The sequence below is a fragment of the Homarus americanus genome, unplaced genomic scaffold (genome assembly GCF_018991925.1).
Source record: "Homarus americanus isolate GMGI-L3 unplaced genomic scaffold, GMGI_Hamer_2.0 scaffold41027, whole genome shotgun sequence".
NCBI classification, from domain to species: domain Eukaryota; kingdom Metazoa; phylum Arthropoda; class Malacostraca; order Decapoda; family Nephropidae; genus Homarus; species Homarus americanus.
The window spans coordinates 1,748,305-1,769,317 of NW_024745073.1; the positions used below are offsets into that span (position 1 = coordinate 1,748,305).

The 21,013-nt window shown below is 43.1% G+C and overlaps 1 protein-coding gene across 9 annotated transcripts in view; it reads right to left on the reverse strand.

The window, feature by feature from the left end:
• The window catches only part of LOC121878364 (glutamate receptor-interacting protein 2-like), a 169,453-nt gene that overhangs the window by 12,563 nt on the left and 135,877 nt on the right, over positions 1-21,013 (reverse strand). For 5 of the 9 annotated variants that reach the window (XM_042384557.1, XM_042384555.1, XM_042384556.1 and 2 more), the window contains 3 exons: positions 1,553-1,715; positions 960-1,085; positions 82-246 (listed from right to left, as the gene is read on the reverse strand). In XM_042384557.1, the coding sequence (XP_042240491.1) occupies positions 82-246; positions 960-1,085; positions 1,553-1,715 (454 nt within the window). Of the gene's footprint in view, positions 1-81; positions 247-959; positions 1,086-1,552; positions 1,716-5,444; positions 5,460-5,698; positions 7,098-14,052; positions 14,239-21,013 lie in introns of those variants that run through there. The other 4 variants (XM_042384553.1, XM_042384550.1, XM_042384551.1 and 1 more) reach the window with 3 other exon arrangements.

Below are 21,013 nucleotides of genomic sequence, written 5' to 3' on the forward strand. Positions count from 1 at the left end.
AATAAAGGAGGAATTTAAAGTGGAGCCGTGTTGGTAGTAATAAACTGGATAGGTAATTGAGTAACAAGACCAGACACACACCTCTCAGCAATACTGGCAGTACGGATGGTTTCAATTACGATGGCGGTGGGTTCTGGGTGGGCGTGGGTGAGCGTAATACCCAGGGAAGTACCTACAGCACGTTCAATCTCCACCAGTAGCGGTCCACCTGTTGCCCGAACACCGTCCATCACGGATACGTCGTATCTGTTATGAGGAGTTTTGTGGCTGCAACATCAATATTATAAAGAAACACTGAAGCTATTGGTAATGGATGCCATGTATTGTAAGGGTGGATCCAGGTGGGGACTTGGGGGTTCAGATCCCCCCTTTTCATAAGAAAATTCCAATACTTTTTCTTTAATGCAGTACTGCATGTTGCCCCACCCAAAACTTCTTGCAACCCCCTTTTGATATTCCTAGATCCGCCCCTGTACTGTATGATGTTACAAGATGTTTTATAACACACAAAAACTTGTAACTGAAAATTAAGTATATCGAGTTGCCTAGAGTTAACCTTATAGTTTGTATTTGGGAGCCAACATACGATAAATGTTATGGGATGCCTCTTCATTCTCACAGTAGAGGAAACAACATTTAGAAAAAAAAATCAAATATTTAATTGTCTTCACTACTTTACCTAATTAATTATCCTTAGTACACTAAGTAATTTCATCAAGTTTTATACAGTACATGTTTCCATTTTGAAAGTGTTACATTAGCTTCATACTTACTATGTTCTAAATCTAAAACCCAGAGGGACTGAGAGGGTGTTCATGAAGAGAACCTTAACTTATTGTTGACCACAGATGCGAAAACAAAGCGACATCAAGAAGCCAACGTACCAAGGAAAATATTGTAAGGAAATACGACTACAGTAAAATAAGAGTAATGCGACAAGACATATCTTTGCTACTTACTCTACAGTAAGTGTAGCACTACGCTCAACTCTACGCAGTGCTTCCTGGGCCTCCGTCAGAGAACAGCGGGTCAGGTCACGCCCATCCACCGCGACGAGCCGGTCCCCTGCTTTGATTGTTCCCTCTCTGCCACCACACAGTATAGTAAATATACATTAATTACACTGGCTTGAAAAAAGACTATAATTACAAGCAAAGAATAGGTACAGTATGTTAATATTTTTTAATACTGACAAATTATTTTCTCACAGTGAAAAACATGGCATTTATTAATAAAAATATATATGATGGATTACTATTATGTTCAGAAGAGAGAGGTGCACTGGTGTTATGATACGTTATATACTAGCTTTTTTCTATGAGGATTCCACACACCCGATCAATATAATACTAACTTTACTTAACATAAAAGGTTATAATTGTACCATCACCGATTCACTACAATTTATTGAATGGATTTCATTCAATAAATTGTAGTGAATCAGTGATGGTCAAATATTTAACCTTTTTTGTTTTAGTAAAGTTAGTATTATATTGATAGAGTGTGTGGAATCCTCATAGAAAAAAAACCCGATTATATTCAATAAACTGACCTGTCAGCAGGGCCTCCTGGCCTGACATGGGTAATGATAAGAGGCCTGGACTTGGTGGCATCGTGGGAGGACCCGCCCCTTACCGTGAATCCGAAGCTGCCCTCCTCTTTCTCCAACACCACACCCACCGTCCGGGCCACCACACAGCCGCTCCCCTGCACGGCTGTGGAAAATAAACTACCAGTTAGGCTTGAGGGCATACTGTGTGTGTGTGTGTGTGTGTGTGTGTGTGTGTGTGTGTGTGTGTGTGTGTGTGTGTGTATAGTTTGAATTCTCATTAGCAGACTAATTGGTGCAAAGGGGTGACCCTACTGGTAGGTTTTACGTTGTAGTAGTAGTAGTAGTAGTAGTAAAATTTTTGAGAGCCTTTTGGGTGTGCAATTGAATTTGAACATAATAGGATGTTACAAAGAATTAATACATTAAACTCTCGCATCTACGCAATCTCTATACAGCTGTAATTTGTATTGTGTTCACAAGAGAGGATGCAAACAATCTTCCTGCGTTTGAGGATAGACGGTGTGACACAGAACTGACCCACATTGTGTTCTCAGAAGAGGGTAAAAGAAATAAATTGTCAAAGACAAAGGTTCATAATAGTCTCGACCCTGACATGGTTCATCCTAGAGTGCTAAGAGAGTTGTGCACCGAGCTTGTCGAACCTCTGAAGATCCTGTTCTGTAAATACCTGGATGAGCAAAAGGTTCCCAGTGACTGGAAAACGGCTTATGTGAGTCCTATTTTTAAGAAGGGCGATTGTCACTCCACGAATAATTATAGAACAGTGAGTCTGACCAGCATTGTGTATAAAGTACTAGAGAGTATTACAGTTTAAGAGATGCCATGATGGAACATCCACTACGAAACAACCTTGTAAAGGACTGCCAACACGGTTTTATGCCGGGATGCTCCTCCTTAACACAATTACTCAAGGTACTGGATGTTTGGACTCAAATTCTGGAACAGGATGGCAAAATCGCCAATATATACTTAAATTTTGCCGAGGCTTTCGACAGCGTACCCCACGAAAGGCTGAGAATTAAACTGGAAGGGTACGGGATTCGGAGAGGTGAACTACTATGGATCGGAGACTATCTCCTTGATCGCAAGCAGTGTGTGGTGATTAATGGCATGAAATCGTCATGTGTACCTGTGGCAAGCGCAAAGGGCAGTGTACTGGGTCCGTTGTTGTTTGTTTGTTTCATAAATGACATGCCGGAAGCTATATACTCCTCCATACAAATGTTTGCGGACGATGCCAAGTTATTCGGAAAAACCAAACATAGTGAGCTACAGAAAGATCTCTATGAGTGGTCGAAGAAATGGCTGCTAAGAGAGGCTGATACGGGACCGACAGGGCTGACCACAGATGTTGCATGAGTGCTTTAAAATACCCCCACACGTAATCACAAAAAGAGCTCAAATAATACTCAGCCGTGACCATCTGAATTTAATCTTCGTATGACTAACGCCACATCCCAAAATAGGGGACATGACTGAATTTGGTAGTTGATTAAGCTACGGTTTGTAAATGTTCTACTGACTGCTGGAATATATTTACAGGCTTTGAAGTCTTCTACATCACATCACTAGTTATCTTCTCGACGACAAATCTCAGACAGGCAGCTATAGAGGAGGAGATAAGGAAGAGAAGAGAACTGGATATGTGACGTCAGGCTATCAGTTCTGATGTGTATGGAAGTGATGTACTGACTGGCCACCGCCCACCATGACGTCTCTACAAAGCGTCTCATAAACGTTTGGGCAGGTTTGACGTAGCTTAAGTCAGTTTAAGTTGATTACATACAAGTTAAACTAGCTTGTACAATAGATTGGTAGTGGTGTGTCATGTATGGAGAGGGCGTTGAGGCATTGACGAGAAAGGAAGGAATCAAGGATCAATCATCCCCCATCACGTCGACACACATGTGGATACTGACAGATTGATGGCATAAGGCAGGCGTAGGTATGGTCAGATGTCACTCCTTCACGCCACACGCCAGGGCCGCCACCATTACACACGGACAGTCAGTGATGGACGCTGGCGCAAGATGTAAACAGTATACCATCACCGTCGTCACGTTTTTACGGCATGTCTTACCACCCAGTCACACTCCCTCTTCATGACTCCCCCTTATCCCTCACACACCCCCCCTTATCCCTCCTCCCTCCCCCCCCTCCCCTCATTTCTCCTCCCTTCTTATCCCTCACACTCCCTCTTCATGACCCCCTTATCCCTTACACTTCCCTTCATGACCCCCATTTCTCACTCCCGCTTCATGACTCCGCCTTACCCCTCACACTATGCAGTAAACCCACCCAAGGGACATCCTATATACTAACTTATCTTACCATTTTAAGTACATTGTGGTCTTGCTCTGTATATAATTTTGTTAGAAAATAGACTAAAAGAAAATTCCACAACCACCTCAAGTTGATGTGTCAATAACCCGTTATAAAAGAGGTTAGGTTAGGTTAGGTTAGGTTAGGTTTTTTCCCTCCAGTTGTTAATGCTATTCACTACGTCACTATTAACACTTGATACTACTACGTAACTCGACATGTTTTATGACTGTATATAATTAATATTTTCCATCTCTAGCCTACATACCACATCACCCAGCACTACACTAGGGGCGACACACACCACCAGCACTACACTAGGGCGACGCACATCACCCAGCACTACACTAGGGGCGACGCACATCACCCAGCACTACACTAGGGCGACACACACCACCCAGCACTACACTAGGGGCGACACACCACCCAGCACTACACTAGGGCGACACACCACAGCACTACACTAGGGCGACACACACCACCCAGCACTACACTAGGGGCGACACTCACCACGCACTACTGGGGGCGACACACACCACCCAGCACTACTAGGGCGACGCACATCACCCAGCACTACACTAGGGGCGACACTCACCCAGCACTACACTAGGGGCGACACACACCACCCAGCACTACACTAGGGGCGACACACACCACCCAGCACTACACTGGGGCGACACACACCACCAGCACTACACTAGGGCGACACACACCACCAGCACTACACTAGGGGCGACACTCACCACCCAGCACTACACTAGGGGCGACACTACACCACCCAGCACTACACTAGGGGCGACACACACCACCCAGCACTAAACTAGGGGCGACACTCACCACCCAGCACACTAGGGGCGACACACATCACCCAGCACTACACTAGGGCGACACTCACCACCAGCACTACACTGGGGCGACACACACCACCCAGCACTACACTAGGGGCGACACACACCACCCAGCACTACACTAGGGGCGACACACACCACCCAGCACTACACTAGGGGCGACACACACCACCCAGCACTACACTAGGGGCGACAGGTGGAGTAACTATGTCATTAATGGTTTTTTATGAGACAATTGTTACCTTTAGTGTTTTTTAATTGGCACCTCTTACGAAACGTGCTGAGAGAGAGAGAGAGAGAGAGAGAGAGAGAGAGAGAGAGAGAGAGAGAGACTAATGCTACCCGTGGAACATACTGTATACTAGACCCTAAGCAGTGAAGCAGTACAAGGAAGACGTCAACCACCACCAATGTGATACTGTGACCTATTGATTTTATATAGTCAATTAATTATTACTAAATCGTCACAGTGTCTACATCAAGTGGTGTTTACACGTCTTTCGTAATTGCTAGACTCTTACACTGATGGATCAAGTAGAGTAAGTCAGTGTGGAGGCGTCTCAGTATTATTAATGAGTAATACTGACGACTACGAGTTAGCATGAGGTTTATACTGCACAAGTATACATACATACCTACAATATTACTCTTATGTGTGTGTTGGTAATATATATTGGTGGTCTCAGGTGCTCGTTACCTACCGTTCACGACGTCATCTGTGGACGGTGAACAGTTACGGTTCAGAAATGTTAGTTTTGTACTGCACCTTAGTGATGCCTTCCTGCCCGGGTGACTCATATCACAAGTTAAGGGTACAATGGTACAGGCAGCAGAGGCGGTATTTACAGGTCATACCCCCCAACACTGAATGTAAAAGTGGGTCCTACAGGCATCACTACCTGTTTAATAATATATTCAAAACATAATAAGGGTAACAGCCGAGCGCGGTACTAACGTGATTGGGCCCGTCTGCGGGCTTGAGACTTGCGGCGGTACCACTCGGCGCGGGACTCCCGGCCGCGGACCTCAGATCCCGCCCGGGAGGCATCAGTGCGGCTGTCAGACAAGCTGCGGCCCCGCATTACAGGCGACCCCATGGGTGTGGACACCCTAGGGGTCGGTGGTGTCCCGCTCCTGAAGGGACTCTGTGAGCGGGGTGATGGTGGGGTGCGGGGCCGCTTGGGGGCCACTAGTGATATCACTGACGGGGAGGGTGGCTGTGGCCTGGGCGAGGTGTGGCGACTCATTAGTGGCGACTTGGGTGGTGCCATGTTGTAGTAACGGATGGGCGGTGGGGGCGGCAACGGCTTGACGGGCATGATGGACGGCTCGTAGGTGACGGAGGCAGCGGGTCTCAGGGGGTCAGGGAAATAGTAGTGGTCATAGCGGACGTCCATGGCCCAGAGGGAGAACCTGCGGGGCGGCGGGCTGGGCGGCGCCTTCACCGACCCCTGACTCTTGGAACAAGCGCTACCCACCACGTGCCCTGCGGGACGCCCGTTGACGGGGTTCGTCCAAAATGCGACGCTCGGGGCAACGCCCTTGAAGGAGGAAAGACTGGAGTTGCTGTTCTTGCGCCGGTGCTCAGCGCGACAATCTGAGCTGTAGTCGGAGCAGTAGCCCGAGTTGGTTACGTCCAGGTCTGTCGAGTGGTCGAATGGACGGAAGTTGGCGGGTTTTATCGACTCCTTCTCCTTTTTGTCTCCCGAAAGGAAGCTGGCCAGACCCTCCGTCAAGGATAGAAACCGCTTGCGAAGCCCCTTGCGGCGATTTCGGCCGCCCTCACGGCCGCCGCTGCCTGAGGGAGGAACATGGCGGGCTCCGTTAAGGAGATCGAGGCCGTCAGGACCGTCACAATCCCGCCCGCGGCTCCACAGTGACCCCGACGACCCACGCCAGTCTAACCGCCACCCGGAGCTCATACTGGCACGCCCACACCCTCGCCTCACGCCCACGCACCGTCCCTCTCATCTATAGAGGCGACAATGATTCGTTGGTCAACACTAAACACATCCTGACCTTCACCACCGTCACCATTGGCTGGTCATGAACTTCACGTATTATATCTACCACAAATTTACAACAGTGTTTATATCACAGTTATGCCAGTTATACCAAAACACACACTTCTGGCTGTTCTTCAGACTGGTGACGAGTACTTCACCTTGTTGTAACACAAACTGGATCACATGCCTCGTCATCTGTTCATTCAGGATCAAGTTTTATGTCATCACACATACTGTCACCTACTGATTCATATCTTGACTTTCTTGTGCAGAGAAATATTCTTGTTAATCTGTATTTTCTTGTTCATTAAGATGTTAATATTAAATTCTTGAAGATCACTGTAACACCTATAAATAACGCAATACGAATTTAAAATCATGATTCACGAAGTAGACTCCAAATTTTTGTAATACCTATCTGTGCATAACATTCAGTAACAGCTCTGTACACCAGTTTACAATTCGACGAACTTAATAACTCAGAGATTTCTTGAGAATCACGATCTATACACACCGAGACACAACGCAGGTAATATGACTACGACAAGTGGGTGGAGAGTGAGGCGCGGGGCAGGTGTGGACAGGTGAGCTAGGTGGAGGTGGGTAACAACTCGCTCGGCCGGGGCTAGCCTGTCTGCCAGCCCCTACTCCTCACCCCACCTCATGTGCCATCCATATATATATATTTTTTTTACCTGTACACCTTTAAGTCAGCCAACTCAGCTGCCACACTCCCCTATCTTAATGTATCTTGAGGCCGCTCATCTGGCGAGTTATTGTAAATGGGCCTACCTAGAGGGCATTAGTCGTTTTTTACCAGCTAGGTTAGTTGGGAGGGACTTGGAGACGCCTCACCATACCTGCCATCACCCAACTTACTCGGATACAGCAAGAGCAAAACACCTACGAGAGAGGTTAGTTGGGAGGCACTTGGAGGCGCTTCATCTTGGCTATCATCACCAGAGAGAAGGTATACAATAATAAACAACACTGGCTGGCCTGATTTTAGCGCTTTGATGGCTGAAAACTTTTTGCAAATTGTTCTCCCTTGGCAAGCCGGAACCCTCACCACAAGAGGCAGTGAAGCTCGCACATAAAATTCTATTACTCTCTTAAGTACGATGATGTTAACCCCTTGAGTACGATGACTAATCCCTTGAGTACGATGATGTCAACCCCTTGAGTACGATGACATTAACCTCTCGAGGACGATGATGTTAATTCCTTGAGAGTGATGATATTAACTCCTCCAGTATAATGACGTTAACCCCTTGAGTACGATTATATTAACCCCTTGAGTACGATTCCATTAACCATTGAGTACGATGACCGTAACCACTGAGTACGAGGACACTAGACCTAATTCCCTTTGTGTATGATGACTGTCAGGTCCTCGTACTCAAAGGGTTAATGTCATCGTACTCAAGAGGTTAAAGCAGGGTAGTGGCTGCGAGTACAACATTCTTACCTTACAACACAGAGGACACACCGTACTATACCAGCAAATGGGAATTCCTGAAGGTTTGGTTAGGTTTGGCGTGGTTAGGTAGGCCTGAGAGGTTAGGTTAGGTTACGTAAGTTAGGTTAGGTTAGGCTTCAAAGGTTAGTACAAACCCACAATAATCGTTTATTGGCTATATGAAGGTGACGTCACATCCAGGTCTCTTATTTAATTTAAAAAAAACTATGACGTCATAGTTTCAATGATCCAGCCTCAATAACCACCAGGAGTGGACAAAACAGTGATAAAAGTTACTTAAGTAAAAGTAATACTACTTGGGAAAACTTACTTCAGTAAAAGTAGCCTTATTAAGGAGTGTCAAGTAAGAGTACAAAGTATCGTAATTTTAAACGTACTTGAGTACAGATAGTAAAAAGCAACTCCTGGAAATAATGTTTATGTTCATAGACAAAATATAACCTAAATACTGGCACTGTAAGTTGTGTACATCTAGGTACAGACTTATAAGAAAGTGTCACACAAGCCGCCAGGTATATTATTGACAAAACTTCGTAATAAATCTCAATAATATTCTATTTTCAAAATTCTAGCCACCATCAGTAGCTTGCTTTAGGGTTAAATATTAGCCCAGCACAACTACTGATGCCGGCAGTGGAGTACTGAGGTAGACACAACCTCATTATGAAAGCTTAGCACAATATTCTGGCGCATTTCCTCACGGTCCGGAGTCAAAATATTGAGAATATATTTTCTGACGTTAACGAGTAATGACACAAATACTGAAAAAGTTACTTTAGTAATATATATATACGTATATATATATATATATATATATATATATATATATATATATATATATATATATATATATATATATATATATATATATATATATATATATATATATATATATATATATATATATATATAATTTTAGAAAAAGGTCCCCTATTAAAGGAACGAATTGAAGAAAAAAATTACCTTCAAGTGTTAGAACATTAAAAAAGTTACTAAAGTAAAATAACGAAAAATTTATACTTTGTTCCTCCTCACCACTGACAATAATCACCAAGTTGACAGTCCATCACTCAAGCCTTGGTTCACATCAGCCAGGAGGAACAGACAACTACCTCGGGTCTTTTATGGTGAAGTATCATCCCCGGGACGACTCTGATATTACTTAGCCAACACGTCACACCGGCCACAGCCAAGCACCACAACAAACATGTGTTATCTGCCCAGTGAATCACCCACACAATCAAGCCAGAGCAGATGGGGGAAGTTGGCAGCGCGGTCCTTGATGGTGTACAACATTTGGCACCAATATGGCACCGCTATCACCGTCTGTGTCACTCTGCGCTATAGTGACATACATACATGCAGTCACACACTTAATTCTCAGGTCAGATGAACACACCCAGGTGGAGTGTGTTGGTGAGTCAGAGGACAGGTAAGTACTCTCACCACCACACACCTACACCCTCACCACCACACACCTCCACCCTCACCACCACACACCTACACCCTCACCACCACACACCTACACCCTCACCTCCATTTAACAGTATAAACAGAGAGATGCATGGAAACATTTTTACTACTCATGCCAAAGCTGTTTGAGCCAGCAAATATATTAAAGCTTTAAACGTCATGCTAATTGTAAGCTCATACGTCAGGCTAAATCCTAAACGCTATACGTCTAGCTACAATAAATTTAAGTTCATAGTCAAGCTAAAGCTAAGTAAAAAGTTTTATATATTAAGCTTAGTTAATCTATATGTGATGGTATTTTTTTTTAAGTTTTACGCGTCAATGATTTTAAGCTATACTGTGGAGTTATAAGCTTTCCTCACCAAGCTGAGTGTTAATATTTCCACGTCAAGCTTAAATTTTAAGAATTGTATGTCGATCCATAAGCTTTTCACGCCAAGCTGAATTTTGAGGTGACCTGGGCAGCAGGATTGAGAGAGAGAGAGAGAGAGAGATCACACACATAACGTCAACAAACACGAGAGTGACGGAGCCTTCCTGGTGAGACACGCTAAAACTGTCTTCATCTGGCAGTGCTGTGACCGAAACCTTGTGTAAGAGCCAGGAGACGAGGTACAGCGGGCTAGTTACAGCAGAATACAGCGGTAGAGTTCAGGCAAGGGTACAACGGCGTTACTTGGATGTCCACTGGTGTTACAGGAAAGTAGAGTGGCGTTACATGGAAGTCTAGTGGTGTTACAGGAAAATAGAGTGGAGTTACAGTTAGGTAGTTGACTTACAGTGGAATTACAGTGGAAAAAATACAGCGAAGTACAGTAGAATTACAATCAGGCATGATATAGTTAGTAGTACTTAGAAGATAAAGTGGGGATACAGTGGTAGTTATAATTAGATACAGTGAAGTTACAGTGAGGTAATTTGGTGGAGGGAGAGAAGCACAGCAGAGCTACAGTAGGGTACAGTACAGTTACAGTGATAAAATAGTGAGGTACAGTAGTTAGAGTAAGGTACAGTACAGTTACAGAGAAATTAAATGGAGTGAACTACAGTTTACAGTTACAGAAAGATACAGTGGAGAAATGACAAGGTAACAGCGTAGGTAATTAGTGTGAGGAAAACAGCAGGTGAGAGTGTGTCAAGGTAAGGTATCAAGGGAGGACAACTTTCTCACTCACACACACACACACACACACACACACACACACACACACACACACACACACACACACACACACACACACACTAACAATGTAATTACGATTAAATAAGATGAAATACGTATATTATATAAATTTTGGTGAAGATCTAAATGAATAAAAATTTGAGTGAAATATAAGGGATATGAAAAACAAATCGTACAAATTGACTCACGATTCTGAGGGCTAGTATGGTAAATGCCATACATAAACGAGAATCAAATTATACCCAACAAACGAAGCACACTCGAAAGAAATTGCTTTTGTTAAATAATAATAATAATAATAATAATAATAATAATAATGAATAACCTTAAACAGCGTTGACTTAATCTCTTTTAATATAACATAATATAGACATGTTTGTGTGTAGGTATTTCAACTTTTTTTTCTTCAATTATGATCTTTCCTCTTTAATTTTCTTGTTATCATACTCATAATAAAAATACCAAGAAAGGAAATAAATTATCAAAGCGTAACTAACACCTCCAGAAGGTCAACAACAGGACCCCAAGATTGAACATCACTCGGTGTGAAATGTATGCACAAGAAACACTCATAATAGAGGTTGGAAATTGCTGTGTAAAGCCCGAGTTACCATTAAGACAAGTACTGATGGTAATTTATTTAAGGAAGATCAGAGGGTCGCGACAGACCTTACTATAAGATGCCAGAGAGAAGTAAAAAGTGGACATAAATTGTTATAAAGTATCGTATGTGCATCTCTCTCTCTCTCACTCTCTCTCTCTCTCTCTCTCTCTCTCTCTCCACTACGCGCTCAACAGAGGTTCAGGGGTTCAGAGGGGATTATATTAGGGGTTCAGAGGGGTTATATTAGGGGTTCATGGGTAAAAAGAAGATTATACGAGGGGTTCAGTGGTTCAAAAAGGATTATATAAGAGATTCAACGATGGTACTATGCTGTTTTCGGAAAATATGTCCATGTGTGTGTGTGTGTGTGTGTGTGTGTGTGTGTGTGTGTCCCAAATACAACCTCTCCATCTCATACTCCCACCTCACACACTAGTCACACTACCTTCACACACACACTCACTACCACCTCTCTCACACACACACACACACACCTTTCACACACACACTACCATCTCACCACCACCACCACTACACACACACACAGACACACTCAAGACACACACACTCACAACAAACTTAAAAGCTTTCACACTCACACGCGCATCAGCTGAAGGTTAAAAAATTTACAACCAGGAGTCAAAATAAATGACGTGTTGGCGTGTGTGTAAAACGAACGTGATGGAGAATAAGAACAATAATGATAATAAATGAGAAGGAAGATGAAACGAAGAAGAATAAGAAAATAAACAAAAATGAGGAAAGGTGTGTTGGATTTGTTGAAGAAAGATGAGGCGAAATTACAGGTGACGAACAACAACACCTGGTGGAGGAGAGAGGTACTAGTGGGAGACAACAACAATACCTGGTGGAGGAGAGAGGTACTAGTGGGAGGCAACAACAACACCTGGTGGAGGAGAGAGGTACTAGTGGGAGGCAACAACAACACCTGGTGGAGGAGAGAGGTACTAGTGGGAGGCAACAACAACACCTGGTGGAGGAGAGAGGTACTAGTGGGAGGCAACAACAACACCTGGTGGAGGAGAGAGGTACTAGTGGGAGACAACAACAACACCTGGTGGAGGAGAGAGGTACTAGTGGGAGGCAACAACAACACCTGGTGGAGGAGAGAGGTACTAGTGGGAGACAACAACAACACCTGGTGGAGGAGAGAGGTACTAGTGGGAGACAACAACAACACCTGGTGGAGGAGAGAGGTACTAGTGGGAGGCAACAACAACACCTGGTGGAGGAGAGAGGTACTAGTGGGAGACAACAACAATACCTGGTGGTAAATGTGAACGGCAGCTCGGGGAAACCTTTCAATTTTTTCGCTCGTGTGTGTGTGTCCAAAATCAATATTTCATCATTCTGCAACTTAAGCGATTACCGAAACTATGGCTTATAAATTTATCTATCTATCTATCTTTCTATCTATCTATATTAACCCATTATGTCACTGGACTCGAAGGTTTAAGTCATTGTACTCAAGGGTTTGAATAATCGTACTCAAGGCATTAAATAATCATCCTCTTTGGGTTATCATCCTAAAGAACTAATTATACTCAGTGGTTCACATCGTACTCAAAGGGTTCTTTTCGTACTCAGGGGGTTCACATCATAATCATGGGGTTCTTATCGTATCAAAGGGGATTCACATCGTACTCAGGGGGTTCATATCGTACTCAAGGGGTTCACATCGTATTCAAGGGGTTCACATCGTACTCAAAGGGGTTCACATCGTACTCAAGGGGGTTCACATCGTACTCAAGGGGATGGTATCGTCTCCAATAGAATAAGCCATCACATTTATGGGGTTAAATCATCATACTCAAGCTGTTACTTGAACCTAAGTTATTATTGTTTATATATTATCATAATCCGAAGAATTATAGAATATAGTACAGGTTTAGTCCACCAGGTCACGTGACACTCGCATTATCAGCCCCCAGTTATGACAAACTTGCTGACATCATGTAAACAACAGCTAATGACAGGTTAGATTTACTATAGTCAAGGATGGTGGTATGGTAAATTTCCTATGGCCTTTTTTTTTTATCCTTTTTCTTGATTTTCTGACACAAGAACGAAGTGGGTTAAGACAAATATGGTGACGTTGATGTGGTTTTTTTTTTTTTTACAGACCAAAGATGACATAGATAAAATGTAAGAAATACTGTACACATAATTTTACAAGTTTTCCCCGACACTGAGATATGGAACAAAATTATTCTGCAGATAGGAAGTGACGGAGTTTACGACACTTGATGATATTATTAATTAATTCCTAGGACGTCTGGAATTCTTCTTGGATATTCGGTATGTCTGGAGGAATTATTTCAAGATGGATACATTTGACAATAGTTCGAAACAATAATATCGAGCGTGTTTCAAATTCCCTTTCTCTGGGAAATTAGTTTCGAGAAGGAATTTTTAGATAGAATCACATGACACTTTCTCAAAATAATTTCTAGCATGCGTGTGAAATCCTTTTCCTCTCTCAGGTATGTTTCAAATCACATTTTGTTCTCACACACGGGACTGGTGTACACGCGGTGTTTACCTGGCTGGGCACCTACAGTCCCATACCGGCACTTTATATCACAACAAACTGTCACTTTGGTTTTAATCGGTAGCCACACTCCACACTCCCGGCCACTACACTGGCAGGGGGAGCGTGAGGCGGCGGTGTGTGTGGTGGTGGTGCCACACACCCAGGTTATTGCGGGAGGAGCGGCGCGTGGTGGGTGACGATGCCCCTCACTGACTGACTGACTGACTCATTGAGTCAGGGCGCGCGCCCCCGTGACCCCCGTGGTGGTCCTCGCCGTGGCACTGATGGCACTCACCGTCAGGACCCGCACCGCCACGCTGTTGCCGCCATGACCTCCGGTATATGGAGGCGAGGGGGAGGTAGCGGGACCCAATAGTGCTAGATCGTGTTGCCACGCCTCACACGTATATAAACACACTCATGCGCTTCCAGTACGCCCACCACGAGCGCCCACGCTACCTGGGGTTGTTGAGGCTGAGGGTATCGGCAGCGGTGGTGGCGGCGCGCCAGACCAGGAATAGTGGCGTGTGGCGATGACTACGCCAGCCCGCGACACTGTGGTCCACCGCTGCCCACGCCCGCGCCCTGACCACACGTGTCCACAACCCCACGCCCAGACCACACGTGTCCGCAACCCCCATGCCTAGACCCCGCACGTGCCCGCAACCCCACGCCCAGACCACACGTGTCCGCAACCCCACGCCCGCGCCCTGATCACACGTGTCCACAACCCCACGCCCAGACCACACGTGTCCGCAACCCCATGCCTAGACCCCACACATGCCCGCAACCCCCACGCCTGCGCCCTGACCACACATGTCAGTAACTCCCATACCCGCGCCATCAGCCCCCCCCTGGTTCCAACACAAGCTCATACCATCTGGAAGAACATTTACCGAGACTTACCCGAGAGATAATAAACAAAGGAAGGAAACCGGAATCAAATATTTGTGTACCAAGTCGACATACTGAACTGTTTATACTAGCTGCTCTCACTCACGCTACATATAATCCGCTACATGGAGGGTTCATATCTAGTGGACTCGACATATAACGGATTACCTTCTCCATATACTGCAGTAGGAGACACTGTATTTTCCTCCTTACTGGCGAGGATAATAATTATGATGTTAAGGATTCCTTCTCAGTTATATCTCCGAGTGTATGATGACATAATAGAGATGATGACATGGCAGATATATTGACATGACAGATATATTGACATGACAGATATAATGACAAGATATAGATGATGACATGACATATGATGACATGACAGATATAATGACATGATAGAGATGATGACATGACAGATATAACTGGAGGCAAATTGAAAGCAAAAAAAAAAAATAATAAAAATAAATAAAAATAAAGTACAAATTGACAGTATAATTGATCCATTGACTAAAACCACGACGAGATTTATTGAGTCAAACTTACGTATGGATGTTAGTCACACACACACACACACACACACACACACACACACACACACACACACACACACACACACACACACACACACACACACACACACACACACACACACACACACACACACACACACACACACACACACACACACACACACACACTTGGCCACTCTCGAGACCAATAATATCAATAAGAGCATTAGACGGTGTAAGGGGAGAAGGAGAAGCCCCTCACCTCCTCCTTGTGAGTGAGATTATCCCTCTTATGTTGACTACCACAAGGAGGGAGAGAAGAAGGAAGGGAGGGAGGGTGAGGAGGAGGAGGGGGAGGAGGGAGGAAGAAGGAAGGAAGGGAGGGAGGGTGAGGAGGAGGAGGGGGAGGAAGATCGATAGAGAGGGTAAGGAGGGAAGATCAGTGAAAGAAAGGGTAGAGAAGCGAGGGAGAAAGGAAAGGGAGGGAAAGGGTTGGGAGAAGAATACAGTAAGGGAGAGAGAAAGGGAGAAAAAGAGAGTGGCTGGAAGAGGCGTACAGCTAAGGGAGAAAAGGGAGAGGAGGAAGAGAACGAAGAAGAGAAAGAGAAGGAGGACGATGAAGAGGAAGAGGAAGAGAATAGAAAACAACAAGACACTGAGAATATAAACGAAATGAAGAGCAAGAAGCAATAAAGCAAGAAATAGGAGAAAAAACGAAGATGAAGGAAAAAAAAGAAGAAATTGCAGGCGCACGAGGAGGAGGAGGAGGAGGAGGGGGGGGGGCAAAAACACGTAGGTAGAAGACTTAAAGTTGTGAGAAGGGGGAGTGAGGAGAGTGAGAGGTGGTGACTAATACTCCCAATAATGAGTAAAAGGGGAAGGGGAGAGGCCTGTGTCTTCCTCTCTCTCTCCTTCCCTACCTCACTACACCACCATGCGTCTACCATACACCACCATGCGTCTACCATACACCACCATGCGTCTACCATCACTCACGCCTCCCTCAACACACACACAACTACACCTCCACTATCACACACCTTGGATAGGTCAGTTATACTCCGTGTATAAGTGTGGATAGTGGTGTATTACTCCACTACTTCCGCACATTACACTTACACCATAACACACCTAAGCTACATCACTGTTACACTCACTTGCCCGACTGCAACTACACAACAATATACACTCAAGTTTCTTATCCATAATATATCAGGAAATATTACCTAAGAACGTTAAGTGTATCTCCCCGAGGCCCTCAGCGTTTATATAAAAGTTAAAATCAGAAGAAGACATTTTTAAAGTTACTTCCCGGTCACAGTTGGGTTCGTCTCTCACAATCACAGACGGATCTCTTAGCTAGCTACTAGTATCTGTCAACCGCTTCCCTCTGATGAGAATGATTTTATTTACCTACACCGACACTCACATCACGTGTTTACTCCTTGGCCAAGACCTTGTGTGTTGATCAAGATAATAGAGTTCGATACAAATAAGGAAGCAATCTTAAGCAGGAAATTGTGGATAATAGTTATGCCTAGATATGCTTTACGAACTAAATATAAGAGATCAGTTCTTTAGGGGGAAAATACAACTAACATTCCTGTGGAGAAGCTACGATATTTGGCGATCATTTCAAGGGTATAACCATCATTTTCCGTCTACTAACCATCAGAAATTATTTTATTTTCTAGAAATCTTTACGGGATGGTAATGTAGTTGTTGATGTCTTGCCAGATGTACAGTACGACCTGGTCCACTCCACAGACAAATAGGCAAGATCGTAAGCCAACATCGTGAAGGCCGTGGCTTTTATTGGTGGTACACTGAAGCCTTGTGTTGACTTTGTTGTTGCAGTAGAGGGTGGCAAAGTTTTTTTTTTGTGGTGGCAACACTTATTAATAATGTTAGTAATAATTGTTTTACTATTATTATTATTATTATTATTATTATTATTATTATTATTATTATTATTATTATTAACATTTTCTACTCAACTATTGGGGGTTGGGGAAGACTGTTGAGTGTTGGGGAAGACTATTGAGTGTTGGGGAAGACTATTGAGTGTTGGGGAAGACTATTGAGTGTTGGGGAAGACTATTGAGTGTTGGGGAAGACTATTGAGTGTTGGGGAAGACTATTATTGAGTGTTGGGGAAGACTATTATTGAGTGTTGGGGAAGACTATTGAGTGTTGGGGAAGACTATTATTGAGTGTTGGGGAAAACTACTTAGGCATGAGCAAGTACTATTTTTTATTTGGGAAGGATTGGGAGAGGTTGGGGAGGATAATAGTGTATATATTTTCATGTTTTTTATTCATATTAAAAACGAAAAGAGAGAGAGAGAGAGAGAGAGGAGGGAAGGAGGAAAGAGAGAAGGGGGAGGAGGGAGAACGACAAAAGTTCCAAACCCTCCCAGCGCAGCTTCTTCTGAACCAAGTCGTCAACAGCAACTCATAATGAAGGTTGTTGAGCTGAACACTGGCTATATGACGTCACAGTTGGTGGGTAACTGTGACGTCATATAGCCAGTGTTCAGCTCAACAACCTTCATTATGAGTTGCTGTTGACGACTTGGTTCAGAAGAAGCTGCGCTGGGAGGGTTTGGAACTTTTGTCGTTCTTCCCTCCCCCCCTTCTCTCTTTCCTCCTTCCCTCCTCTCTCTCTCTCTCTCTCTCTCTCTCTCTCTCTCTCTCTCTCTCTTTTTCGTTTTTAATATGAATAAAAAACAAGAAAATATACACACACTATCATTTTCCCAACCTTCAATAGTCCAATAGTTGAATTTAATAATAATAATAATAATAATAATAATAATAATAATAATAATAATATAATAATAATAATAATAATAATAATAATAAAAATAATAATAATAATAATAATAATAATAATAATAATAATAATAATAATACTTTTAATGTTTCGTGCTCAATAAATAAAGAATATAAAAACATTTACTAATGAATTTCGTTATAAAATAGATCAGTTTACTATTACGACATTAATAAGTAAAAAACTATTGAGAAGAGACGTAATTAATGTCATTTAATCAATATAAATCATAAATCAAGACGCCCTCGCCAAGACAACTACTACACAAGTCTTCAACAGGAACACATGACCCCACATGACCCGCTATCTAGGGTGGATCTCTGCTTATGAGTGGCTGTTTACTCACGTACGCCTTAGACTAAATATTATCGCCTTAAACCTAAAAGTTTTATTTATATATCATAAATATAATTCTTTTGTATGTGATATTTTCTCTATTCTTTATAATAAACAAAAACACACGTCGTTGTATACTGTATATTAGTAGGTTAAAAAAACTCATCAACCAATCACAATGCTTCTAGACACTCACCAACCTGTGTCGTTATAGTTGGCAGTCACCACAACAACCCAACTTATGAGTTACTGTTGGTTACTGGGACCAGAAAACCCGGCCACCACCACCTGACGAAGGCCGACTCTCCTTTGTACCTGACGATGAAGTTTACTCCCCAGCCCTTCTTCTTCCCCAACCTCAATAGTACTCCCCAACCCTTACTATTAAATTAATAATCCTGTCTTATCATTATTATAATAATTATTATTAATAATGTTACTACTACTGGTGAAGGTGGTAAGACACGGTCCCCACTCCACCCCTCAATGTTTATGTTCCTCCGCCCGCTGACTAGACACATCAAAGAAGGTCCCGGACCACTTAACCTGTACCACGCTAGATGAACCGTGTACCAATAACGTATTTACTCCCTTAATTATCTCTTAAAACGTTTGATTCCTGACAAGTCTGTACTATATCTTTCTGGGATGATTAGAGTTTATTAAGTTTTTTTTTTTTAATATACAAACATGAGGACCTTTACTGTGCACTGCAGGGGACACCCCACAAAAACTCACTGATACGGCAAAGTGATTTGTGACAAAAGAAAAAATCATGCTGGTGAAATATTAAATAAAAATAACTATGAATCGTAAAGAAAGTGAGCAAGAAATAACAAAAATAAAAGTGCGTGTACCCTGGGCGAGGAGCGCAACCTGCAATACACTCACTTTTACATGTGCATGTGTAGTGCAGCGCAAGCGGTTACGTCCCACACCAGGAGTACATGTACATTTGTCGATCTTTAGATAACAAAAAAAAAGAAGAAAAAGATCATTCACAAATTACCACAGTTAAAACTTGACACTCAGAAAGTAAAAAAATAAATAAATATAGGTTCTGATACGGTGAAATAAAAAATATTTAATAAATATATCCTGTAAAACACTTAATTCACACAAGAAATAGAGATCTTACTAATAACCTGTACTAAAAAAAATAACAAGGTCACGATTGTATTCATATAGCTGCTGACGCTACTAAAACGGAAAATAAACACACGAATGTGAGGCGCGAGAGTGAGGAGGGTGTAGGTGTAGCAGGGTGTCGGGACGAGGGCCTTGCTAGGCTACACCTCGGGTCGGGTTCCGCCAACACCACGCTAATTGTTTCTCGCCTTCCCAGCATACGTGGCGGCCTTGTGTGTCGCCTTCACCCCCACACATACCTTCTAACTCCCACGTAATTCATGCTTCAGCCACGCTTAAGGCGGCCTATTACATCAGTAGCCTCTATCAAAAGAATTTCATGGCTAAAGTGATTGATATATTCATCCTGGAAAGTTCAGTTACCCAACCAGTCTTTCCAGAGGTCCATGACGGTCATACCTGGAGAAAACATGTTATGGTCAATAGGGTCACACTGGACAAGACCCTTCTCACTTCCAACCCAACCAGGCATCGAAAGCGAGGCACAGTAGTAAGAGCCAAGAGTACTACTGCTGTACTACCAACAAATATCTATGTTATAACTCGTGCATTTCTGAACTTCCACAAAGGTCCTACACAAGACCTCACACATATCATGGACTAAGGCACTACTTTATCCTCACGCATTCCATGACAAGTTTAAAAGGCTCACACTTCATCATCTCAAGATATTTTAAGACATTCTGGAGATAACATTAAGTAAAAACTGAAACAGCAATGGGTTCTAGACAGTCTGTGTACGCCACCACCTGCTGGGGTGACTGAGTGGTACAAGGGGAGCTGAATCCTACGAGGTAAAAATAGCAGCGACATTCAAGGAAAACCTTTTAGCGTGAGGCAGTTTTGTGTTGTAGAGCTGTACCTCCAGGAAGCGTACACACACACACACACACAGTGAGAGTACAAGATCCCATTTAAACAAATTATCTCTGCTCTTTCATAATGGATTATTGTATACTCTGTTATATAAACTAATTCTAAATAATAATGTATTGTGAAGCACTGTGAAAGTATTTTATATATATATATATATATATATATATATATATATATATATATATATATATATATATATATATATATATATATATATATATATATATATATATATATATATATATATATATATATATATAACTGTTAAGTTACAATATGAGCCTCCTGAGTGTTTACCTAGAGTTGAAGGTGAACTAATGGCCGATACCGGGGGAGCCTTTAATCTAGGGACCATTTACGTTCTCAC